Genomic DNA, 25,663 nt, shown 5'->3' on the forward strand with positions numbered 1-25,663 from the left:
CTCAATACAGCAGGAAAATTCACCACGGAACAGAACATTTCCCTGATCAATGGCCTGAAGAAATTAAATATTTGAACTCCTGTTTGCCCACTCAGTTCCAGGAAATTTTTATAGGGACGGGCAATGCCTGATTGTTGGCTCATTCTGTTTCAGTTCCCTGAAAAGAACATGATAGGGGAAACCTCTCCACTTCCCTGTTAAAGGCTGCAATTGTTGCTGCCTTAGCCTGAGTAAAATGAAATATTAAGTCTGTGCTTTGGCTTCCCTCTTGGACAACGTGTCATTGGTTCCCCAACCCATCTCTGAGCATAAAAGTGGAGAAAATGCATAAGGGTTTGATGCAGCAGTTTCAATGCTGAGATGATTCTCTGCTTTTGTATCAAGACAGGCTAGGAAGAGTCTGTCCACTCGCTCGCTACCCTAAGTGCCCTGCAAGGTGAGAAAGAGAACGTGAGGCTTATTCAGAAAGAGGGTTTTAGTATAGGTGCCCCTGCAGCAGAAGGGGACTAGCCCCTCTGAAGTCTATTGCAACTACATACTTCACGTAAATAAGGTGAGTACCTCTTCTCTGCAACTTGCTTCATGGACATCGTGTAGGTCTTTGGAACAGCACCCCCTTGAACAGTATGTGTAGCCCGCAGTGCTGTCACTGAACTGGCTGGATTTCTCTCTGTGGCCATGCAGCTTGAGCCAGAGGGAAAGCAAAAGGACACTTGGGGGACAGAACTATGGACTTGCCTTTCTTTAGGGCAGCAAACTAAGGAGGGTAAAAATAAGAAGCAGGTCTTTGGGCTTTTTTTCCTTGAGTTTCCTACTGGGGCTCGCTGAGCTTCATTGACTCCTGTCAGACTGCTTAAACAAACATTTCCCTGAGCTATGTGAAATATGCATGCCTGCAGACCGGAGACCGGGGCTTTAGGCTTCTTCAGACACAAGAGTGACTGAAATTGTGTAAATAAACCAAATCTAATGGAGGTTTGGGGTTAGGTGAGCTTTGAAATTTTCTGCTTGTGGGCACAAGTTTGTTTGCCTGGAAGTCCTGTTAAATATGGAGCAGGTATATATGTTACATATTGTCTAAATAAATTATAATTAGAAATGTTGGGAGTGGCAGGAGAGTGAAGGTATTTAATGGTTAAAATGAGACACTTTTGTGCAGATTCCAGGGTGCTCTTTGCTGGGATTTCCTGAGAACTAACATGAGGACAGTGCTGCTGAGTGTTCAGTGAAACCTCCTCAGCAGGGCTGACAGGGTCTGAAAGGAGAACCATGGGATCATAAAACTTTTCCTCCTCTGTTGGAGAGCTTTGCGGAGAAAATTTGTCAAAGCCTCGTCTAGCTAAATGCAATTAGTAGTCTCAGGCATTAGAACACTACTGTATTTTCATGAGTTTATGGGCCTGTTTTGTTGCAAGACAGGCAACCCTTTCTGATGTGATTTGCATGCAGAAGACATGCCCCACTACCTGTGGAATCCTTCGCATTGTCATGAAAATACAGTGTTTCTCGTCAATTGATAAAGAGATTTAGTAAAATAGTACAAGACTAGCATCTCTTTGCAGGGTATATTCAATGTCAGGTCAGGAATTTGCCCTCACCATGCCCCAAGATTAGACCTGGATTTGGCAGACATTTCTTATATAACTTATTTCTGAAACTTGTAACTCATTTCTCAGTCTAACTTCTTTCCCATATACAGAACTAGTACGTGAGCCATGCAACTTCTCACTTTCTGATGACTCCACAATGAACCCAGAAGGAAAGCATCCTTGGTATGTTAAAACTGGCAATTCTCTTTTTCAGGATCAACTGGGCCTGTTCAGGTGATCATCACAGAGAGTACAAATCAGCCAAATTCCCATCCCATCCAGTGGAATGCTCCTGAACGATCTCACATCACCAAGTACATCTTGCGCTGGAGACCGGTGAGTGCCACATTCATCATTGTTATTCATCAGAAATATTTTATTTGTCTCTTTTTTTGTTGTCTGAAAGAGGTGACTGACACAATTTCAGCAAACTTCAGTTGCTAATCCAGCGTCCTTGGCCTGTCCAGGTCAACAGTTACTCTGAGGATCAAAGACAACCAGTGCTGTATAAACACTTGATGTTTTCCTGCCCAAATGGTAGGGCTCGCTGTGTTCATGCAGTATGTTATTAACCCAAGCACTAGCACAGTGAGCAGACAAGTTCATATCCTTCCTCACTTTAAGTAATGTAAATCCTTGTGGAAGCTTCTTTATCCTAAGAAACATGGAGTTAGTACTGTGTGCGTATCCAGAGATAACTGGGATAGAATTATTCCTGTTAATGAGGAAGTAAAAGTGAGTAGAGCATGAAGATATAAATAGCTAGCGTAGGATTAAAGAGTCATCTCCCATCTTCCCTAAAATCTAAACCAAATCTGGTTAACCACTGCTTGTTGGCTCATTCATATTTGAGGAATGATTCGGTTTAACCAACGTAGATGAGTTGTGTTGCAGTTCCCCTGAGTACAGCTTCACAAAAGACCACTTAATGATTCAGAACATCAGTACCTTGATGCTGCCTGTTATTAAGAGAACAATAAAGGCCCTTATCCAAAGCCATTAAAGGCACTTAAGTCTTTTTACTGACTAGAGTGTATTTTGGATCAAGGCCTGACTGAAATGGACTTTAAAACATTGGAGTGCAAACCTCAGAGGATGGAGCATTATTTTAGAGCTTCCCATAGAGTTCAAACACAGGGTAGAAGTGAAGAACTTTTCGATATATTGTTTTCAGATGATGGCTCAGAATGTTGCTGTGGACAGCCTTCAGATATGCATTTTCTAGCCATTCCTTCATGCCTTTCTGCTTTTTTGGTAAAGGAATGAGTTTGGTTTACATACTACAAATGATACTTCTTTTAAAAGAAAAAAGTTCAAAGCTAGATTGCTTTTCAGTTTACCCCAGTAAAACCTAATCACCCAAAACATCATTAGCCCTGCCTCGTGGCACACTTTTGTCATCTCCTTCATCTTGAATTCTGTCTGTGCATCAGCTATTCAAGTCATACCTGTGTTTGAATATCACAGTTTTGGGTAGCCATGTAGGGGGTTGGGTCACTAGATACTCCTACTTGCAGGCAAGGGTGCCTCTTTCTATTTGAGTGTCCTTGTTCTTGCAGAAAAACTCTGCAAGGCAGTGGAAGGAAGCCACTGTCCCTGGCTACCAGAACTCCTACACCATCTCAGGCCTGAAGCCTGGTGTGATATACGAAGGCCAGCTTATCAGTGTTCAGCGGTATGGCCATAAAGAAGTCACACGTTTTGATTTTACCACAACCAGCACCACAGCAGTGACAAGTAAGTTAAACAGCAGGGCATCCAGAAAATCCTAATCTCCTTCACCTGAGTCTTGGTTTTGTGCATCCCAATTACATAAAAGTAGGGATGATTAATTAAATCTCTTATGCTTCTCTTTTGTAGGCAACACTGTTTCAGGAGAGACAACTCTTCTTCCTCCCATGGTTGCTACTTCGGAATCAGTCACTGAAATCACATCCAACAGCTTTGTTGTCTCCTGGGTTTCTGCTTCTGACACAGTTTCTGGATTTCGTGTTGAGTATGAGCTGAGCGAGGAGGGTGATGAGCCACAGTATCTTGGTGAGACAATATTTGAGTCTACTAGACCAAAACATTGCTAACGGTACGTGGCTGTTTTCTGTGACAGTTGGTACAGGTGGTGTAAACAGCGAGGATCTTACTATCTTTCGGTATGATTCAGTTAGGATATGAGACTGGCAGGACTAGCTCAGATTAAAAGCTCATTTAGTTCAGTGTCCTTTCTCCATCAACGGCCTTAAGTTCATTTCCAAGGATGGTGTGAGAGCAAGGCAAGTACACAGCAATATCCCCTCAGAATACTGGCACAGGATCCTGCAGAGGAGAACTCCCTGAGCCAGAGGGGATAGATTGGTAGTAACAGTAGGTAAATATATTTATTCTTTTCAGGTCTGTGAATTTGTCCAATAGCTTTTTCCTTTTGGAATCCTGTAAACTTACTAGCTTCCACAGTACCCTGAAGTGAGCAGCAGTGCAGATGAGAAGAGAACCAAATCTGTTTTTCAAACCTGCTGCCTGGCTAATTTCCTTCGCTATACCTTTGTCCTTTCTTCAGAATGGAAAAAGAGAAATCTTTCCCAAGTGCCTTCTTCTGGCTACTTGTCATCTCATGGATGTCTGTTCCAAGTCCGCTGTGTCAGTTGTTTTGTTTGGATCAGATCTTACTCATCTTTGATAACGTGACAACTTAGCCAGGAAGCTGGTTAAAGGCACTGGACTTAGACCTAGGAACTGAATCTGCTTTTCCAACATCTGCCATACAGCCTGTGTCACTACACGTAATTTCATCTTAACTCCTTCTTCCTAATCTCCTATCTTAACAATGGTGATAGCAATATCTCACAAGGATTTGAGGTTATAGTAGCTATTCGGATGTGAGGGCAATAGAAGAACAACATGAGAACAAGAACAGTAATCCTCTGACCTAATGATTCTCCCTGGACTGTTGCTCCCCTGAACTCGCAGGCTTGGACTCATGAGCAGAAATGGCTTACGCTGGGACTGCGAGCGCTCTCAGCAGCTTTCTTGTCTGCACACTGGCTGCCCAGACAGCTGAGCTGTGCTGTGAAGCAGCTCCCAAGCTCATCTATCTAGACAAAGGTTTACAGGCAAACTGAAAGGCAATTCCCAATTTCCCTTAAGATGCTTGGCTTCAGTCTGGCCAGTAAGGAGCTGCCTCATGGGGAATTTCCTACATCTGGCATGTAGGTGGACATCTGGGGGAAGGAAGGAGGGAAAGAAGTTCATCAGCCCTCATAATGTTGTTCTTCTCCACTCATGAGTCAGTCTTTCCACATAACCTATTCATGTGAAAATTTTCCCATATATTTTGGTATTGAAAATACAACAGCTAGGATATGAAACAAGGACTCGGTTAGCCGAGAGGGCTAAATGCCAGCAGTGTGCAGGGGACTGCTGCTCAAATTGCCCTGCCATATCACACAGCCGGCCTTGCTGTCTTAAGTGTTGCCTGCTTGCTGAGTGTGGAGGTCTGTCCTGACTCTCCACACAACTTTTCGGATGTGGGCTAAAGACACGGTGCAGAACAACTACTGGTTTATTGCAGGAAGACTGTGGTTCAGCCTAGATTAGAACAGAGGGCTCAGTTATTTCATCTAGAGAGAAAGCAAGAAGATGGAATTGCTAAGGGAATTTTTTCTTTCCTGCTTTCTTCAGATCTTCCAAGCACAGCCACATCTGTCAACATCCCTGACTTGCTTCCTGGTCGCAAGTATATTGTTAACGTCTATCAGATCTCTGAAGAAGGCGAGCAGAATCTGATCCTGTCTACTTCACAGACTACAGGTGTGTGTGGGTGGGTGTTTCTGCACCTTGAAAGCTCTTTTTATTGTTTGTTCAATAGATTTGTGTTACCTCTCAACCTCACGCTTGCTGTCCTCTGTTTGTTCCCTTAAACAGCTCCTGATGCACCTCCTGATCACACCGTGGAAAGTGTAGATGACACATCAATTGTCATTAGCTGGAGCAGACCACAGGCTCCGATCACAGGTTTGTCTAATTGGAATGCGCTTTTTTGCGCTATTGGTAGCATCTGAAATGTAGGTAAAGAAGAAAATGAAATATAGCTCTGGGGCAGAGATCTAATGCATAATTCTGCCCAGTCTGAGAGACCATCTGGAAGGCACATGGGCAGTTCAGCGTTTGCTTGGTTTCAGTGTCTGAACAAAGCAATTCAGGAGGCTGGGTGCGAAACAATTCCTTCTGTATTTGTGTTAAATAAAATCAAGCCCTGTTACCTTCTTTATATATCTGTCATCCAGATCATCCCGTAACAAGCATGAGAACTGCACAGGGTGAAATCCACATGTCTCAGAAACTCAGAAATATTCGAATCCAGGTTAGATTATGTTTTGTGAGGCATTCTGAAGGTGTGATCTGTAGATGGGGTGTGAGCACAGGGAAACCTACTGAAGTTCAGGACTTATTTTTGTGAAACCTCGGTAGGGAGATCAGTTTAGCTCTCATTTCTACCATTCCTTGTGCTGACTAACTGGTTGTGGCTGAGGACTGTATATACTTCTCTTGCTTTAGGCTACAGAATTATCTACACACCCTCTGTGGAAGGCAGCAGCACAGAGCTCAACCTGCCTGACACTGCAACCTCTGTAACGCTCAGTGACTTGATGCCGGGTGTTCAGTACAACATCAGTATCTACGCAGTGGAAGAAAACCAGGAGAGCACCCCGATCTTCATCCAGCAGGAAACCACAGGCGTCCCACGCACAGGTAATGGCCAACATGTTCTGGGTATCAGTCACCCGAGTTTTCTTTTGGTACGTAGAGCCAAATGACTGCGCATTGCCCTAGATAAATGAATCCTGAAATGGACTCAGTTCCGGGTATTGTCATCGTTGTTGGGTTTTTTGATTATAAGTGTCACTGGTATTGGAGTTCTATAGTAAAGTCACACTCACTTATGAATTGGCACAGTCAAGCCACCACTTTGCATTAATAGGGTTGTAATTCCTAGGGATCAGACTGCTGACGGGTCAAAAGGTTTGTCTTGCATTATATCTGTGGAAAAAAGAGATCAGAGTTTCCTAAGCTGTCTTAAGGGGATTCTGCTAAGAGATCCTCTTAAGAGCCTGGTAAATCATTTTACCTCAGTACTTGGGCCTGGAGATGCTTAAGGTTGTGTAGTCAGACACCACAACACAAATCTAAATTGTTCACCTGACATCTCCTTCTCCCCTTCCAGGCCTAACCATTATTTTCCAGTGCAGTCTGTGGGGATGGGAGATTGCTCAGCATTGAGTGATGTGCCAGAATAACACCATATGAGCTGAGCTTGAGGCGGACAGAATTAAAAAAAACTCCTGGTTTCAGGGTTCTTTAAGCATCCAATTGGGCTGAATAGCCAAACCAAAAGAAAGGATAGTGAAAAAATGGGGATCTGATGTGGTAGCAGTGGAATTTGATGGTCCTGCAAGTTGCAAGCACATGTTTGCAACTCAGAATTTACCAGGAATGAACTCAGCTCAATGATTTTATGGTTTGGCATCGGTATCTTCCAAGAATGTGCATTGGTTAACCTTAGGGCAGTATCAGTCCTAATCTAAAGAAACTTAATTGAAACGTAAGAATTCAAGGGCGTGCAGTACTGTGGACCCAGAGGGAAATGGATTTTGTCTTTGACTACAGGAAGGCCAGATCAGCCCCAGTACAGATTTGAAGTTAATTATAGACATTCAGAATGTGCCATGGGTTTTGAAAACCCTCTCTTTTCATTTTAAAAGGAGGTTCCTGTTTCCAGCCCCTGCAGTATTTTTTTTCTCCCACAAGCTTTCGGTGCTGCATATACTTGGGAGCTCTGTAGCATGTTGCATCTGATCGTTCAGTCCTCTTTTTGTGACAGAAAGATGCCTTCTCTGACTGAAGGCATAAAATACTCGAAACTATGCAGTGACATTTTAAATTGCAGTCTGCTTGAATATTGTCTGGGAATGCGTGCATACATGTTTATGATAAGATTACCGTGACATTTTTAATTTGGGTCATATTCTTGGGCTAGCCATTGTTCTATAAAAATGAACTTTTTTTTTCCTTCCATGTAAACCTGTTGCTTCTCCTGCTGGTTACTAAGGACTCCTTCTAACACTGATCTGTCACTCTGCTTTCAGATGAAGTTCCTTCACCCAGAGATCTGCAGTTTGTGGAGGTGTCTGATATCAAGATCACCATCATGTGGACCCCCCCACAGAGCCAAGTGTCTGGCTATCGAGTGGAAGTGATCCCTGTCAACCGCCCTGGCCAACACGGCCAGAGGCTGCCTGTCACCAGGAGCTCTTTCGCTGAAGTCATTGACCTGCTCCCGGGAACAACCTATCTCTTTAAGATCTTTGCCGTGAGCCAGGGCAGGGAGAGCAAACCTTTGACTGGAGAGCAAACCACCAGTAAGTGTCTTTCCTTCACATTTTTTTCGACCTTTTGAAGTGCATATTTCTCTGTCGCTTAGAGAAATACATAAACAGGGCACATAAAGTGCAACAGTTATAGCCCAGGAGGTATCCTATAACTTGGATGACAGGGCTGGGAATTCATTCAGTCAAACAATGATCTCTTCAGCAGATTTATCCTCCTCCGAGGCTTTCCAATGGGAGTTTAACTCTCATGGCACTTTGAAACAGTTTTGTATGGCTGGAATTCAACTACTTTATTACTGATTGAGAACTGATGTGCCCTGCAGTTCTTTGCAGCACAGATTGAAGCCTGTGATTTCTTTTTGATTTTTTTTTTTGTTTTTTGAGGATACCTTTGGGCAGATTTCAGTATGACTTAGGAGCCTTGCCGAGATTGCTCCGAAAATCCCTATCTCCTTTCTGACAGCTACAAACATTTTTGGTTTCAATGTCAGCAGTAGGAGTTCTGCAGGCACATGTAAGGGCAGGCCTTGTCATTAAGAGGACTGCATTTCAGCTTTACTGGCTCAGGCCTGGCTTTCCACAGCCTGCCTTGCCACCCCAGAAATTTCACTGTCATCCCATCCAAGTGTGAGGAACTGGTTTGCAGTGATCTCAACGGATTGTTGACAAGAGCTGTGAGGAGCCTTTTCAGGAAGGGTGGTGCAGGATCTCTCAAAACACGATTGCTACCGATCTAGTGGCAGTGCGGCACGTCAGCAACGTGAGGCAAGTTGACAAGCCAAGTACGCAGTCTGTCAGGCCTTGCTTTTTGCTTTGCAGAAGTGCGGAGAAGAGAGGAGCAGTGGCTTGGCCAGATGTAAGCTTTCAGATGGAAGAGGAGGAATTTAGCATGAATGATTTTTGATCCAAGAGAGTCATACCAAATGGAACTTGGGATGTGGTTCATTTGAACAGATCCTGTTTCCTGGGCAGTAGAAGGGTGACTCGGTCTTTGTGGTGTTCTTTGGTTGGGTCACGTTATTTAAAGGACCAGAATTCAACTATGTACATCTGCTGCTGTTCTGATACCTCTCAGTAAATGAGAGCAACTTTTGAGAATCCAGCCCAACTCTTAGAAAAATGAAATTGAAGGAAAGAAAATAGGATAAACTGCTTGAGAAATACTATCTACTTAACATCCATAAAGTTAGGAGCTGTGAATATTGTCTCTCTCTCTTACCATCACCCTTGACTGTGCAGGGAGAATGGGATCCTTGTGTTTGCTCTTTGACATGTAGCACAGATGATGCACTCTCGGAATGTAGCACAGATGATGTTCACAGCCTCCCTCCATCTTTCAAGGGAGGCTTTCAAAAGCAAGGATGCAACTTCTCTTGGAACCATTTAGGTTCCTGGTTAGATCTGTAATTTTTTTGTGGTTGTTTTCAGGAGCCTTGGCTAGGTGTACAGCTGCTCTGAAAGTCAACACACAGAAGTGTACATCGGAGCTTAGACATTTGATTCAGACAGCACAGGGCTGGTTACAAATGTCTGGAATAATTTTCCATAGGCTATGATCATCCGTTTAACTGCTTTGCCTAAACCACATTTCAGAAAGTATACACATAAATTGCATCCTGGAATCGAAAGTCCTGGGAAACAGAAATCGTTCAGAGTTCCCAAGGAGAACCCTGCAGCAGAAGTCTCTTCCCACGGTGTAAACGTGATTCTCTTTTTGGCCTTCCGTTAAAAAGCAGTCTACAAATAAACTCTGAGCGTGTGTGGCTTTTTAATCTTCTTCTTCCTTTAGTATGGGGAGAGGAAGTGATAAAAGCCTAACAGAGCCAGCAAATTGAATTGTGCAGAAAGGAACTGGCTGTGGGCTACAAATCCTTGAAGATACGATCCTTGTCAGATGAGATTTAGCGCAGATCTAAGTATCAAGAAGACATAAAGGTGACTGTCAGTCCAGGGGTTGGAGGTGGGCCTAAGGAGGGTCACATTCATCCTTTATCTTCTAAAACTATCATCTCTCCCATCTTTGGAAGTGGTGGAAGAAGGAAGTTCCTCGCTTCCTTTTCCTTCCCCCCTCAAAAAGGGAGAAAACAAAAAGGGCAAAAACTACTTCTCGCTGAATCACTGGGAGAGTGACAAAAACATTTGTTAGCACAAAAATGTTATCTACTCAGGGGAGAAAAAAGCATTTGCCATGAAAAAAGAGCATGGACGGGGGACCTCTCCTCAACTGCTTTTACTTTCAACATGTGATTGGGACCTAGAAAAAGTGGCCAAACTTGCTGTGTAGACACTATAAACTCCTTGCTGCCGCCACGGGGGTGAGGTGCTTCAGTGTCTTTCACCCTCTGAGCCTCACACACTGTCTCAGCCAAAGGTGGTGACATCTCTGCCACTTGCTGGACTCCAGTGGGGTGCTGAAGAAGCTGTGTGGCTTCAGCCTCTTGCGTTTGTAGTTTTCTGGTTTATCAGTTTCGGCAGCTTCCCAGAGCAGTGATAAAAAGAACTGTTGCTGAGTCCCGTGGGAGAGATGAGCGTGCTTAGAATTGTTCCATGGTGGGTTCCACAGTGTGCTTATTTTAAAGGAGATCTAGGAACTGGTTTTCTGCAGAAAGTTGCTGACTGTTATTTATTTTTACACAAGAATGACAAAGTGGGGGTGTTTTGTTTTGGGAAGGGGTTTTGAGAGGGAGGAGAGTAGAACTGGGCAAAGATTTAAAAGAATAAATCTTCTTAGTGAAAAAGGGCTAAAGTTAGGTTTCCATGCTTCTGCTGACAAGTCTAAACTGAGCCGATTTTTAAAAAATGCTCAGCATTCATGAGGAACCATTGAAATTCCTGAGTGTGGCTGAGATCATTTGTCTCGCCCCAGCCGTTAGCCTGACTTCCCCATGGGATGCCACATACGGCAGCGACCCAAATCGGCACAGCCCACAACGCACAGGTCTGCCTGGCCCGGCATATTACCAGATGCCAGCAAGGCTTGGATATAGTTATATCGCTTCTATTTGCAGCTCTTTCACGGTCCCCACTTTCTCTCTTCCTCGCTCGCAGGCTGAGAAATGCAGGCTCAGCAACCTCACTGTACACCCGTGATTCTTGTGTGGTAACGGACATGCTTTGAAAGTAGGGCCTGAGTAGAGATTCAGCTGGAGAATTGATGCACATGACGTTTTTTTCTTCCCCAGAGCTTGATGCCCCCACCAACCTGAGGTTTCTCAACACCACGGAGCATTCGGTGTTAGTGTTGTGGACGCGGCCTCGTGCCGTGATCACAGGATACCGGCTGACTGCAGGTCCCACAAGAGGAGGTCAACCAAGGACCTACAATGTTGGACCTTCTGCCACCAAGTACCTTCTCAGGAACTTGCAGCCTGGCACTGAGTACACCGTGTACCTCGTGGCAGTTAAAGACGACCTGCAGAGTGCCAGAGAGACTGGAGTCTTCACAACTTGTAAGTATAACAGGCACATATTCCTCCTCCCTAATGCCCTGGCTTTTCTTCAGAACTTGTGCTGAAACTGGCTATTGTGAATCCATTTATAGAAGAAGCCCTTTGAAGTAGCATTCCAGCAGAAACGCTTGGGAAATATTCCTTGTTCTTCTTTCTGAACTATTTGGCAGGAAGAAGAGAGTTATTCGCATCAAAAAAACTTTTAGTGAAATGTATTTCAGCTCTTGGGTGATTAAAAACTGGTACCTCAGTTTTTGTTTAATTGAATGACAAATTGAATTTTACTTAATCTCTGCAATCGTTTGGTTTTGGCATAGGCAAATCAAGGAAAGCAAACAGCTCCCTTAAAATGAGCAAGGAATGATTGGTCTGTCGTTTGTATAAAGCTAAAGGCAGTCATTTCTAAAGCTTAACCGTACCATCTAAGGCAGCTCAACTGCAGTTACAGAAACTGACACAAACATTGTGTTTTATCCTTGGATTTTTATTTTTTTTAACACGTTTCAGTCATCTGTACTTGTGCTATTGGCTTGGAAAAAATATTAAGCAAACTTTGAGAGGAAAGAGAGTTCTGTAAGAATCCGCACATACTTCTAGAAAGACCAAATAGATTCACTGTTTAAATAATGATGAAGCAGTCATATAAACGAAGAGAATTCAAAGCCACCCAAGCCTAGAACCACATCCTCTTTTCAAAAGAGAATGCAGTTTATTTTAGAACAATGTGAAATTTAAATAAAGGTTCAGACTTTTAATCAGAGTAACACTATTGGCATTGGCAAGGTGCTTTTTGCTGACAAACAGCCTTATCTGTAAATATTTCTCAATTTGGATGTGACAGGGTATCTTAAATGAATATTGCCTTGAAATTCTGGCTTTCCGGAATGACATCAGTACAGTTTATAACTTTAGTTTAATAAATAGGTCTCTTCATTAGTAACGAAGTCAAGTCAGATTAAATTCCGTGGAGCTATTAGACTGATTCTGGGCTGCACAAATGCACGAATGGCTTCTCTGTGATGCACCTGACATATCAATGAGACCACAGATTCCTCGGATTGATTTTGAGCTCCCTTTCACTCTTCTGACTTCAAAAGAGTTGAAGATGTTGGTGAGGAACAAACTAGTCCTACCTGGGACAGCTGAATGACAGACAAGGGTGTAATATCCTTCTGATTGAATGGCATATGGTGGGTGAAGAAAAAAAAAGCTGGTTTTTTGAGGAACACTTTAGATACCATGCCAAAAACTCTATTCTCCATCTTCTGGGGGTTGGATGTATAGAGGACTCATGATGCCCAGTTCAACACTTATGTTTTCCTCAGGAACAACAAAAGCACTGGCTGCGATTAGACCAGTGCATACAGTTTTTATCAAGCCCAGCAGCACACAGAATTCATCTGTCAGATCCCTCCCAAATTGCTGGAGTTTCCAAAGTAATACAGTTCAGCACTTATTACATATCTCTTGTTATTTCAACTGCTATATATCAGGTTTTCTAACTGTTAGGTGCCATCATAGCAGCTTGACTTCAGCTCTTGTCAATTCACTTCACAGATCAGCCTGTGGGCTCCGTTCCTCCTTTTAACACAGAGGTGACTGAGACTTCGATTGTCATCACCTGGACGCCTGCCCCAAGGATTGGTTTCAAGGTAGGAGAAACTCAAGTCCTGTTTTTCTTTTTCCTCTTGCTTCATTGCAACAGTTTAAAGCTGTTTGCTGTGGACTGCAGTGAAGACAGGAGCACAAAGGAAAGAGGTGAAAAAGATGTGCTGCCTCCAGGGGGCAGGTCTAGGTCACAGAGGTTGATGCAAGCATATCCTCTAGGCCTCAGGTCAGGTTCATCAGCGGGACAGCTAAAGCACAAGTTACAGGGTTAACAGTTGGCATTCAGCATAAGGGCCCGTGATACTCACGCTGGATGGCAAGTCGGGATGCTGATAGCTTGGACAGGAGTATCCAGGACTGAAAACCAAACTTTGCTGCTTCTCTGCAGCTGGGTGTGCGCCCGAGTCAAGGTGGAGAGGCTCCCCGGGAGGTCATCTCTGATTCTGGCAGCATCGTGATATCTGGCCTGACCCCTGGAGTGGAGTACACGTACAGCCTCACAGTCCTGATGGACGGCCAGGAGAGAGAGACTCCCATCATCAGGAGAGTGACCACACGTATGACACATTTGCTTTTTCACACTTACTCCTTCTTCTACTTGCTTCCTCTGTGCTCCGGAGACGAATGGCTGTCTTATGGACATCAGTTTTAGTCTCTTCTTTCTGTGGCCTGGGACATGTTTTTGGTTTTGGTGCATAAGAGACAGTGGCATTAGCTCACGCAATGCAGGGTCACAACTTCAGGATAATATTTTTTTAGCTAATTCTGAAGGGTGAGGATATAGTCTGGGGAGGAGGGATGCCGAGGGAACTACTGCAGTTCTCGGTGCCATAAATGACCCGTTTGTCTGAACACTTGCAGCATTGTCTCCGCCAACCAACCTGCGCCTGGAGCCCAATCCTGATACTGGGATCTTGATAGTCTCTTGGGACAGAAGCACAACTCCAGGTAACCGTGAACTCACGCTATGCTCAAACCTCCTGTTGTACCAGAACACTCATGTTTGTTGTGCAGTGCCTTGCAGTTCATTAAGGAGACTTTGATGGGAAGCTTGCTATTGAGTAATTTAAGGAAAAATGTACATATTTCTAGATATATTCGAGGATCCAATTCACAGTTATTAAGTATAGGTTGCGGTAGGACTCTTCGTGATTTACATTACACATAAAATGCTATTTTGGATTATGAATGTGGTTAAATATTTCAGCTGGTTTAGGGATTTGAAGGATTTCTTCAGATATCCCTGGTGGTTTAAAAGAAGTACTAGGGAAGGAAAGCAAAATGGACCAAAAAGATTTCTGGCAGTGAAGGATGAGTTGACGTTATTGAGAGTAAGCATGGGATTTCTGAAAGTCCTCAAGGTCAATTCTTCTCCCACAATAGCTGATGGGAGCTGTACAATTGACTTCTGTAAAACAGGGATTGAAAGCCTTTGAAAACCCCACTCTCAGTCAGTAGATGTATCTTTTCTCGACAAGACATGAGATTTTTAGCTTGATACAGTCTCAAAGGGAACTGAAATTGGGCTGTGAGAGTGGTGTGGCTACCTCCTGGGAAGCTCATCTGCAGGTACTTGCAGAGCAACCTCTTGCCTGCTGGGCTCAGGGTGGCAAAATGACTTGTAAAATGTGATGTGTTTGCTTCAGCTACTGAGGAGGCCTGATGTAAGTTGGTATGGAATGAGATTTACTGCATACTGGTACATCTGTGTTTCAGGCATCACTGGGTACCGAGTGACCACTGCTCCTACCAACGGGCAGCAGGGCTCTACCTTGGAGGAAGTAGTAGGTGCAGATCAGACCACCTGCACCTTTGAAAACCTAAACCCTGGTGTGGAGTACAACGTCAGTGTTTACTCAGTCAAGGACAACCAGGAGAGCATCCCCATCTCTGAAACCGTCACACCAGGTAATGAAAGGATGAGCATCAGTTTTAGCTATTCAGAGTCAAATTCCCAAGGCCAAGAGCTCTGCAGTGCAGACCTTCTATTAGTCTGATGACAGAAGGCTTAGATTAGTCTCAAGAAGCAGAGTAACCATCTACCAACATGTGACAGAGCAGTTTTTATACCTGTGTACTTCTCTGTTGGCAGCCTACATTGTCTGACAACAGGGTGGTGGTAAAGAGATGGATCTGTTGTATCAGTACACTGAGCTGGAGAGCAAGAGAGATTTAACTTGGCCCTGAAGTGCCCCTGCATCTGGAGCACAGCTGGTGGGAATAGGAAGTAGGTGAAGAGAGGTATGAGTAGGAAGCAAGCACAGGAGAAATTTTGGCAGCCGTAGTAGCAGATGATCACTTCAGCACAAGGGAGGGGAAAGCGAAGATTGAAAGGTCCATCACTGTCGCACTTCTGGGACACAGCGTGGTGGTGTGCGCCACCTCACGTTATGTGCTGCTGTGACTGCAGAAACTACCTTTGTAGCCACAGTAGCAAAATCAGTATGCATCTCCCTGAATGGTTTAATTCCATTTTTCTTTGTGAGGGCTTTGTTTCGTTTTGTTTTTGTTTCTGCTCAGCCCTGAAATGATGCCAGCCACTGTGTTTGCTTGCTCTTATAACACTGCTTTAAAATTTCTGTGCTTCACTGAAGTGCTGTATGCTCCCTGGGGGTGAACTAATGCTGTGGTACTGCATAATTAAAGCAGTAATAGCTTCAGTCCTTTACCATCTTCTGGTGGGGGAAAGCTAAGAATGTACGTCTCTGGCTTTTAACACTCTTGAAAGGTGATATGGTATATGCATTCCACATGGATAAACAATGATTTTACAGAAAACTGGCATTTTTTTGCATCTATTCTGTAAAATAAGTCTTTCCATAGAAGGACATTAAAATTAAACATAACCAACATAACCACTATTACTAAAGCCAGTCTTTTGCAATATTACTGTTCCATAGCTCCTTTTCAAGCTAACTTGTAAAGATCCAACAGAATGGATACAGAGTCCTGCATCTTTCACTCACGTGCTGGTGTCTGATGCCGAGTGAAGAAGAGCATCCATTAGCTCTCACTGATTTCAGGATTATCTTGCTAAATTTATACAGCCGAATCTTGTGGCTTAAATCAATTGACTTGGGCAAATGAGGGTTTGGCCACTGCTGATTAAAGATGCATCTAACATTCCCCCCTCCCCGCCTGATTCTGTTGGTCATAACGTGCAGGAAAAGAACAACTTCACTAGTAGGAATAATATCGATAGGGAAAACAATCACAGCTGTGCTTGGGAGCCGTATAGAAGTTCAGGCAATATCCAGAAGGTTCTTAAAGAGGATCTTTATTCAGTGGCTCATTTCTGAGATTTTGAACGATTTAGCCAAATCATGTGCTGGGCATAACCTCTGAATATGGGGATGTTGTCACTCTTACAGAATTCTTATCTAAAAGTAATTTTTAACCATTATCCATCTTTCAAAAAAAATGTTTTACTACTCACTATCATCTTTTTACTACTACTATCATCTGTTTTTAGCACATATATTGCAGCAGTTAGTGGTAAGTAGAACTTCAGAAATTCTGGGCCAGATCCTCAAGCAGTTATGGGAAATAAAGACTTTTTTCCAAGCCCAGTATAAATAGTTCAGATCGTGGGTAATCTACCCTGAAGCTTTGGTTCTTAGTAGCTGAGAGTGTAATAATGATTTAGCCTCTTCAAATGGGTTGATATTTTTATGATCCCAATGATAAAAGTTAGTCTTACCATTCAAATAGACAAAAATTCTAGAGGGTCAATCAACTGCTGTTTGAGTTGTTGTTATCTATATGTTAATAGACTTCGATCTCTTGGGTTTTACCTGCAAAGAAAAAATGGGGTATGCTTTTTCTGTTTCTATCTTCATCAGAAAATGACGAGTCTGTATGGCTCATCATTGGTGAAAGTAAATTTGTTGCAAGTTAAGTGCCTCTTGTAGGTCTTTTTGAAAATTGTGTGCCTGAAGTGGGAGTGCATTGTGTGAGGGGATCAGGGTTTCAGCTCCTCTTTGCCCAGGGAGGCATCGAAGGGTACAATATAAAAAGAAAACAACAGAAAACGTCAACAATTAAGACAAACCATTAAAAATCCTCCTTTTCCCCCAAACCCCAAGAGAAATTCTGCATATCACCGCAATTGCTGCTGAAGTTCTGTCAATGTCAACAGTGATGAACACTGCTTTTTTCTCCCCTGTCTTTCTTTTGCCTTCGTATGTCTTTGCCTTTCCCGTTTGCTCTTTAACTCATTAGAGGTGCCCCAACTCACTGACCTAAGCTTTGTTGACATAACTGACTCGAGCATCGGCCTGAGGTGGACCCCGCTAAATGCCTCCACCATTATTGGTTACCGCATCACAGTAGTTGCGGCAGGAGAAAGTGTCCCCATTTTTGAAGATTTTGTGGACTCCTCAGTAGGATACTACACAGTCACAGGCTTGGAGCCGGGCATTGATTACGACATCAGTGTAATCACACTCATTAATGGCGGAGAGAGCGCCCCTACCACTCTGACACAGCAAACGGGTGAATTTTGAAAACTTCTGTGTTTCGTGACATGGACGGTGTTTCATGCTGGCACTGGCGGTTGAGATGACGGGGCTTTGTCCAAAGAGGAATTGAGCCACTCGCTGCGGGGAAGCCAGGCAGACCCAGCTTGCTGCTTTTTTCTAAACGGCAGCTGGTGATGGGTATATGCTGCCCAATTTTTTAATTTATGGCATTTTAATACTGTGAACGGCCTCAGACTTGCCAGGCTCATTCATCTTCCGCTATTCAGATTTCCGGGATCCAGTTGGAATCAAGAGCCTGAAACATGAGCTGCACACTCACCAGACTTTCAAACTGTGATTCCCCAAAGTAAGAGCGCCAGGGGGTGGAGCAGTTCAGCAAATGCCCTCCAGCCGTGGTGCAGCTGTTTGAGCTTCCAGCAGTCTGTTTCCGTGGTGGCCCCTCTCTTTCCACAATGCCCTGGAGGATGCAGGTGCAATGCCACTCCCCGAGGACACGCCAGTGACAGCCATGCCGCACCGTCAAGGGTCTCTCTAGTGCATGAGCAGAAGGTGGTCTGAAACCTGGTTCTTGCATGAAATCCTGTTGTGTTTGAAAATCCTGAGGTTGTAAATCCTTCGACACGACTAGAAGTAGAGTCGTAGGAAATTAGCGATAGACCCTCTCCTCTCCTGTGTGTGCATGTATGAATTGTAGATGAGATGACTTTTCCATCTGTAAGCTGCTGTATGGCAACTTTAAACCTCTCTTGGCTCTGCATCTGTAATACGAAATACAGCTGCAAGAAGCCCGTTGCTGAAACTTGCTACCTTGTTCTCAAATTAGCCCCAGAGGGTATATTTAAAGTACCGGGAATTGCCAAGAGGTTAAAGGAGCCTGACAGTAGTACAGACATATTTTTCTTTAACTGTAGTAGAATGAAATGTAGTTTAGAAGTCTGTCTGCATGGGTCCTACGCAGTAGTCCGTTATGCATGAGGTCCTTTCTCTGGTGATTCCCTGAACATACCTCTTGATCAATTTTTATGAAGCAAAAGCTAAAATACATTTGTTCTTTGTTGTGTAGCTGTGCCTCCTCCCACTGATCTCCGCTTCACTAACGTGGGGCCTGATACTATGAGAGTTACTTGGACTGCACCAACTTCCATCATGCTGAGCAGTTTCTTGGTGCGCTACTCGCCTGTGAAGAAGGAGGAAGATGTGGCAGAGCTGACAATTTCACCCTCGGACAATGTGGTGGTGTTAACGAGTAAGTGGGTAACCTACGTAAGTCAAACAAACATAAAGGTCATTTATAGATTATTTAAGATGAGGGAAAAGAAAAATTTCTTACTCTAAGTGTAAGTGTTCAAATTCTCATCTGCTCTATGCTGATGTTGAAGTAGCCTCGTACAAAGTGACACTAAATGGGCTTTGGCCACTTGCATTACCCAGGTTAAAGCCAAACCCCAGGCAAGTTTTTCCCATCAATCCAAGGTCAGTGATGAATCAGACTGTGGGGCAATTGCATTGGTTTGCACCCTGGTTAAGTATTAAGGCTAAATACATATTACTCACCTGGTTTGCCAGAAATGTCAAGGACTTGCAGTGCAGAGTTTCTGGAAGAGGATCAGAATGAGCCAAAAGGTCATTGCTCGTTTGGCTTCATATGCTCGGGACTGGAAAACAAATACTGTTTGGAACCTTACAGGACGTGGCAGCAAAATATGAGCATTTTCAAAAAGCTGATGTTATTTTTTTGCTGGGATGAAAGCTGTATTATATTTGAAGTTTTTTTTTCTCTGTCCTAGAATGGGATTGGTTGAGCCAGAGTAAGAGACCAGATCTGGAGCTCATCTGAGTTAAAATAGCTGTTTTCGAAATCCTTAGCTCTATTCCAGCTTATACCATCCAAAGCTTTGGCCTGGTGCATAACTAAACCACCAGATAACTAGAAGGGACCTTATAGAAAACTAACTGCTTCTAGCTAGTCTCCACAAAGTAATGAAGCATTGATACAGGGTACTGTGTTCCTTCAGGCTAACACGAGGAGTACTGATTTAAATTTTTTGCTGTCTTAGAGGCTTAGATCTTCCATCAGGCAAAGCCTAATTACCTCCCTTAAGAAACACACTTCGGATTGTATAGGTTGAGTGACTTCTAGCTGTTGGGAAAGAAGTATGTCTAAATTCCTGTACTTAAACTCCACAGATCTGCTTCCTGGTACTGAATATCTGGTGAGAGTCTACAGTGTTTCTGAGCAACACGAGAGTGCGCCTTTGTCTGGAATCCAGAAAACAGGTACCTAGATGCACCCTGAGACACATGGGCAATTAAAGCCATCCATTAAACAATCGATAATGAGACTTTGTTGCTCTTTCTTGTGTATTGCCACTTTGTTGATGGGTCATCAGCGAGATAGCAAAGAGCAATGCAGATACACATCTTGGGAAACACTAGGCAATTTTGTGTTTCATTATGTCTGACAGCCAGAACTTCTGTTGGTTTTAAATAGAGCATTGAAGACCCTGGTGTGAGTGTATTAACAATGTCTGACTGAGAGCAAGCCCAGACAGAGCCAGACATTTCTGTCACTGACTCTTGTGTCATAACTGTGTAATGGAGTTTGCTGGTGCTGTGCATGATCTGTGCGTGCCATACCCTCTTCTCCTGCAGTTGCGCTACAGTGCTTGTTTATCTGACTTTGATACTGAACACATATTTGTTTAGTTCCATGGCTGAATAGCATTTGGCTCAGGATCTAGCAGTGTCATGGTACTGAGCTTAATGAAACATGGCAGTGGTGGTGATCACCAGCAGTTGGTGGAGCTCAGTCTCTTGTCTCTTTGAAATGCTCAGGTCTTGATTCCCCTACTGGCCTTGACTTCTCGGATATAACGGCTAACTCTTTCACCGTCCACTGGATTGCTCCTCGTGCCACCATTACGGGCTACAAAATCCGACATCACCCAGAGCATGGTGGTGGCAGGCCCAAGGAGGACCGCGTGCCACCCTCACGAAACTCCATCACCCTTACCAACCTGCTTCCAGGGACTGAGTACGTGGTCAGCATCATAGCCATCAACGGCAGGGAGGAGAGCGTGCCCTTGGTTGGCCAACAAACAACAGGTAAGCTTTGAGAGAATGCTGGCTAAAAGTTACCATGAGGATTTTGGTTTTCCTCCATCAACGTAGTCGCTGTTAAACCAGATCTTCCCAACCAGCTGGTGAAACTCTGCTTGTGAGGAAGTGCCTGTTATACTGAGGTGTTGGGTCTGATTTATAAAAAGGTGGGAGGATCCATGCTATTTTCAGATCAAGTGAGATGTCTTCAGGGCCAACAGAACTTTTTTCATTAAATCCACTCCAGTGCCAGGTGGCTTTTAACCAGATGCATCACTTGGTAGAGATGTGTGCCCTGGACTAGAACTAAAACAGACGATTGGCAGAGGTGCATGGTGTGATGTGTGGAGTATGTAGCTGATGTACATTAACTGTGTTTAAACTCTCCCTCAATTCTCCATTTTTCTAGTGTCTGATGTTCCAAGGGACCTGGAAGTCACCCCATCCAGCCCAACTAGCCTTGTGATTTCCTGGGATGCTCCTGCAGTGACAGTCAGATACTACCGGATCACTTACGGTGAAACAGGTGAGGGCAGGCTGCTATGGCCAGTCACAGAGCAGAAGCTCTACCCTGAGGCCATTAGAAAGCCACAGCAAATAGCAAAGGCAAGTTTCACTGTAGGAGGCAAAAACCTCATAATCTCTGAGATCCTTGCAGTGTATTTAGAGAAGGTTGTCAAATATAGGTGCCTGTTTGGGATTTTTTTCTGTGAAAGAAGAGCAAATAATTTTTTTTTCTGTCTGCCAAGACAGAAAGAGCATCTGGAACACTCCAGTCATTTTTAAAGTGAGTCCGTGTGTGTATTTCGTTCTTTTCCTTGGATTGATCTAAGAAAGGCTTTGGCTCAAGATCCACTGAAAACAACAGGATCCTTTCTTCAAAAGCTATAGGATCTTTCTGGGTTTTGTAATGATTTAAAATGTATAATTTAGAGATCCATTACAATTCTTTTTCCACCCCACTCTCCTTAGGTGGAAACAGCCCTGTGCAGGAGTTTACAGTGCCTGGCACTATGTCAACTGCTACCATCACTGGCCTCAAACCCGGCGTAGACTACACCATCACCGTGTATGCTGTAACTGGCCGTGGAGACAGCCCTGCCAGTAGCAAGCCAGTCTCTGTCACCTACAGAACAGGTGAGACCTGTTTGAACAAAACAAAAAAAAATGCAAACCCCCATCTTTGTGTTGGCTTATCCCCATAAATTTATATCACTGATCCCTGGTTTCTTTTAGAAGTCATGGGCTATGTTGTAAGCCCATCACTCTGAGTGGAGCTGCGTGTCATGGTGGCCCAGCATGATAATGACATGACACAGAAGGGGATCGTGGACTTGGCCTTTTGGAGGAGGGAGACCCTGTGGAGTCCAGATGGGGATACAAGCATTATCTGACTGCTTATTACAGAGTGGAAATCCTGCTGGGCTCTCATATAGTGGGGTCACTGCGTATTTAACTCTGGTGCTTCTGGTGCACTCTCATATTATGTGATCCTGATGAGACCTGACTTTAACTCCAGGACTGTCATCCCACTGCTGATGTGGATATAGCCTAATTCTATTCCTACTGTAGCTTCACATAAAGGCGTTTAGTAGCCTTTAGCACAACAAAAATCTTCAACTAACACTGATACGAGGTCAGTCACCCAGACATCACGGTTAAAAGCTATCTTGCTCTGGGCTAGCACAGGGACAAATAAACAGCAACATATCCTTTCTGTTCTAAGAAGCCCTGCTTAGACAAGGAAGAGCTAGGAGGCAATGGTGGAGGGAGGGTTTCCTGTACCAGCATACTCAGAAAAAACTACTTTTGTTGCCCAGAAATAGACACACCATCCCAGATGCAAGTTACCGATGTCCAGGACAACAGTATCAGCATCAGATGGCTCCCTTCAACATCCCCTGTCACAGGGTACCGGGTGACAGCTGTCCCCAAGAAAGGACACGGGCCCACAAAAACTAAAAATGTCCCTGCAGGTAAGAGTATGTGACATCCTTCACCAGATCTGTAAAGAGTGCAAGATGTGATGACTAGAATCAGCACTGTCAGGCATTAGGCATATGCTCAAAGCCAAACTTTTTCCTATGTGCACCTTTTTTTCCCATCCTGCTGACTTCAGTTGGGTCTCATCTGGGAGAAGCTAGGGCAAATTTTTGCCCAGAAAGCTTCACATTTCTCTGTGCCTCAAAGATTTATTCTTGGCAATCTCAGTGTCTCTGAAAAGCACCTGGATTTCAAAGAAATTCTTTTGGATTTTCTAGCATCCAGTAAAACTTCCTTGGAAATCCTTTTGAAGGTCACATAATGTGACCCTTGGTCATAGCGTGGACTCAGTCACACATGAGCTACAGGCTTGACTTCGTTACCGTAGAGCCTGCTGAGTCAGCTCTTGGGTTGCTCTCAGGAACCCAGTGTGCTTTGTGGGATCTGCAGAGATGAGCGCTCATGGGTGCTTGTGATGCGCCTGGGTTATGATTGGCCCTATCCCAGAAAACAAGGAAACTTGGTCTTCTCTTGCTCTGTTTTTTTGTACTAGCTGTGGGGCCTTTAAGCAGCAACAAATGACAGGTGCCTTGTCGTGCATTGTCGGAGAAGCACAGTGCAAGTAAAAGGCAAGCTTGATATGTCAGTCCCGTCTCATTTTAATGACGCTTATTCATGGTGTGGCTTACACAGGCCCTTCATTCAAAGCTACTTAGAGGCCAGTTTTCTGCACCTGCGGGCGGACTAATGTTGTTCTTTCCTCCCAGATCAAACACAAGTCACTATTGAAGGTCTGCAGCCCACGGTTGAGTATATGGTCAGTGTCTATGCTCAGAATCAGAATGGAGAGAGCCTCCCCTTGGTGGAGACAGCTGTCACCAGTATGTATTTCACTTCACGGTAACAAAACAAATGTTATCTATTGATGTCTGAATCTACGATGCGGTATGATGTTCCCAGTGAAAGCAAGTGGCAGGTGCCTAGTCTCCAGGAGAATGCAAGGTGGTTCTGCCCTGTGATGAGTACCGTGCACTTAAATTGCAGATGTTGGCAAAAATGCCGTCCCTCTCGCTCAAACGCTGGCAAAATGCCGTTCCCCACCCCCTCAAAATGCTGTGCTTCTGATTTTCTTTCACTAAAGCCACAAAGTCTTTTCGGGTTTTGTTTGCCTTCAGCCAATCAGTGGAAAAAAGTGTGCAAAGGTCTCCTTTCTGGAGCTAGGTGGCAAAGGTGATTACAGTTAAGGGACTGGACTGGGCTTGGGAGCACTTGTCCCATGTTATACTAAAAAACCTGGGATGAAGCACTGCAAAAGAAAGGACAGCTCAGCCCTTGAATTGGTATTTCTGCTTGTTTAAAACAGCAGTATTGCTCTGGACACTAATTGGGGCCAGGAGGGAACATGTAAATACGAGGGATATCTTTGATGTAAAATGCCTTTTTCAGGGACACCTCTAAGGTAGGGATTTGTACGTTGTTCCCTTGCTCAGGCTTCTATTCAAAACCACAGCTCAGCCCCAAATACTTAAAGAATTGTCCTAAAGACAATAGTAGCTTCTCCGAAGCTTTGCAGAGATGAGCGAAGGGTCTACATCAGCTGCAAGCCAATGAATTCCTGGACAAAAATCACCTTTGCCAACTAGGAAATGTAGCAAATTCAGGACTAATGTAATATGGCAAATGAAAAAGTTGAAATCTTGTAGAAAAGCATAATTTGGATCCAATCTGACATACAATTTTTGTACTGGATCCGTTACCTTCCTGTCCAGCACTGAGCTCCCACCTTGCTAGGAAAATCAGATTAATTGGTCTAATTTGGAAATGAGCCTGTCGCCCACTTATGCCTGTGGATGTTCCCTGTGCATTCAAAACGAAGCTGGGAGGTTTGGTTCTAACTGATTTTAAAGCATAATATACCAAGTAATTTGCTTTCTCAATAAGTGTGTTAATTGGGTATTAATTTATGAAAGAAAATAGCGGGACTGATTCTCCTTGGACTGGCACTTTGCACAGCAGCTTCCACCAGTGAAAAGCAAACGCAGCGTGAATCCAAACTTCCCGAGTCAGCTGGGTTGTCTGGCTGCCTTCAGCACTAGGAACCAGTTACCGTCTCTGCTGGTAGAAATGGGTCTTAAAATTCCCATTTTCTTTTTTGCCTCTTGACCACTTTAAGGTAGCTTAACGCTGCTAGACTTGTGTAGAAGGGGGTTCAGTGCCAAGAGGATTCAGATATAGGTAAGAGTTGGTGTCCTGGCTGTTCCGAAGGTGGTAATGCAAGTTCTTTTGGTTTCAACAAAGCCAGGATTGCCTTCCTGCTGTCTGGCACCCGCAAACTCTCAGCCTTGCTCTGCGTGGGCATAAGCTTTTGTGCAAAGTGCAGCACAGAGGAGAATCGAGTACCCCCTCTCCCACGCAAAACCAGAAACTGCTTTGCATGCAATAGAAATGCTTTTTATTTTCCTCACCCACAACCTGCTTTTTATCACATAACCTCTTACCGTTAATTTGCCTAACAGACATTGACCGCCCTAAAGGACTAACATTCACTGAGGTGGATGTTGATTCCATCAAAATTGCTTGGGAAAGCCCGCAGGGGCAAGTCACCAGGTACAGGGTGACCTACTCAAGCCCTGAGGATGGAATCCATGAGCTATTGCCGGCCCCAGGTGGTGAAGAAGACACTGCTGAGCTGCATGGCCTCAGGCCAGGTTCTGAGTACACTATCAATATCGTTGCCATTTACGATGACATGGAGAGCCTGCCCCTCACTGGGACCCAGTCCACAGGTACACCTTTAACTCCACCACCCGGCACGCCATGGCAGCAAGTGGCTTCTGCTCTCTTGGGTAAAGTGTGCTCCCACGAGCAACTGGTGCTCTGGGCTGGGGAAGCCGCAGGGGATGCGATTGATCTTGAGAGATGGCTTAAGTTGGTGCTGGAGAACTGGCTGCCAGCAGAGACAGCCTACGTACACGTTAGGGAAGGCAGGAAAGACCAGCAGCACCAAAGAAGCAGATTCTGTCTAGAGAAAGGAGGAATATTACCTTAGAGCCTTCTTTCAGTCCTCAAGCGGA

The 25,663-nt window shown here is 44.2% G+C and overlaps 1 protein-coding gene across 1 annotated transcript in view; it reads left to right on the forward strand.

Moving 5' to 3' along the window:
• FN1 (fibronectin 1) overlaps positions 1-25,663 on the forward strand; it is a gene marked incomplete at its 5' end in the record, with an annotated part of 53,052 nt that overhangs the window by 15,790 nt on the left and 11,599 nt on the right. Inside the window, 21 exon segments of the mRNA XM_009873439.1 lie at positions 1,804-1,925; positions 3,149-3,326; positions 3,450-3,626; positions 5,262-5,390; positions 5,505-5,594; positions 6,138-6,332; positions 7,727-7,999; positions 11,152-11,418; positions 12,976-13,070; positions 13,415-13,583; positions 13,888-13,974; positions 14,743-14,934; positions 17,248-17,520; positions 18,571-18,753; positions 19,695-19,784; positions 20,343-20,612; positions 21,016-21,132; positions 21,579-21,743; positions 22,427-22,582; positions 23,357-23,470; positions 25,106-25,375. Coding sequence (XP_009871741.1) covers positions 1,804-1,925; positions 3,149-3,326; positions 3,450-3,626; positions 5,262-5,390; positions 5,505-5,594; positions 6,138-6,332; positions 7,727-7,999; positions 11,152-11,418; positions 12,976-13,070; positions 13,415-13,583; positions 13,888-13,974; positions 14,743-14,934; positions 17,248-17,520; positions 18,571-18,753; positions 19,695-19,784; positions 20,343-20,612; positions 21,016-21,132; positions 21,579-21,743; positions 22,427-22,582; positions 23,357-23,470; positions 25,106-25,375 — 3,612 coding nt within the window.

This window comes from Apaloderma vittatum, unplaced genomic scaffold, assembly GCF_000703405.1.
Source record: "Apaloderma vittatum isolate BGI_N311 unplaced genomic scaffold, ASM70340v1 scaffold13827, whole genome shotgun sequence".
In the NCBI taxonomy this organism is placed as follows: domain Eukaryota; kingdom Metazoa; phylum Chordata; class Aves; order Trogoniformes; family Trogonidae; genus Apaloderma; species Apaloderma vittatum.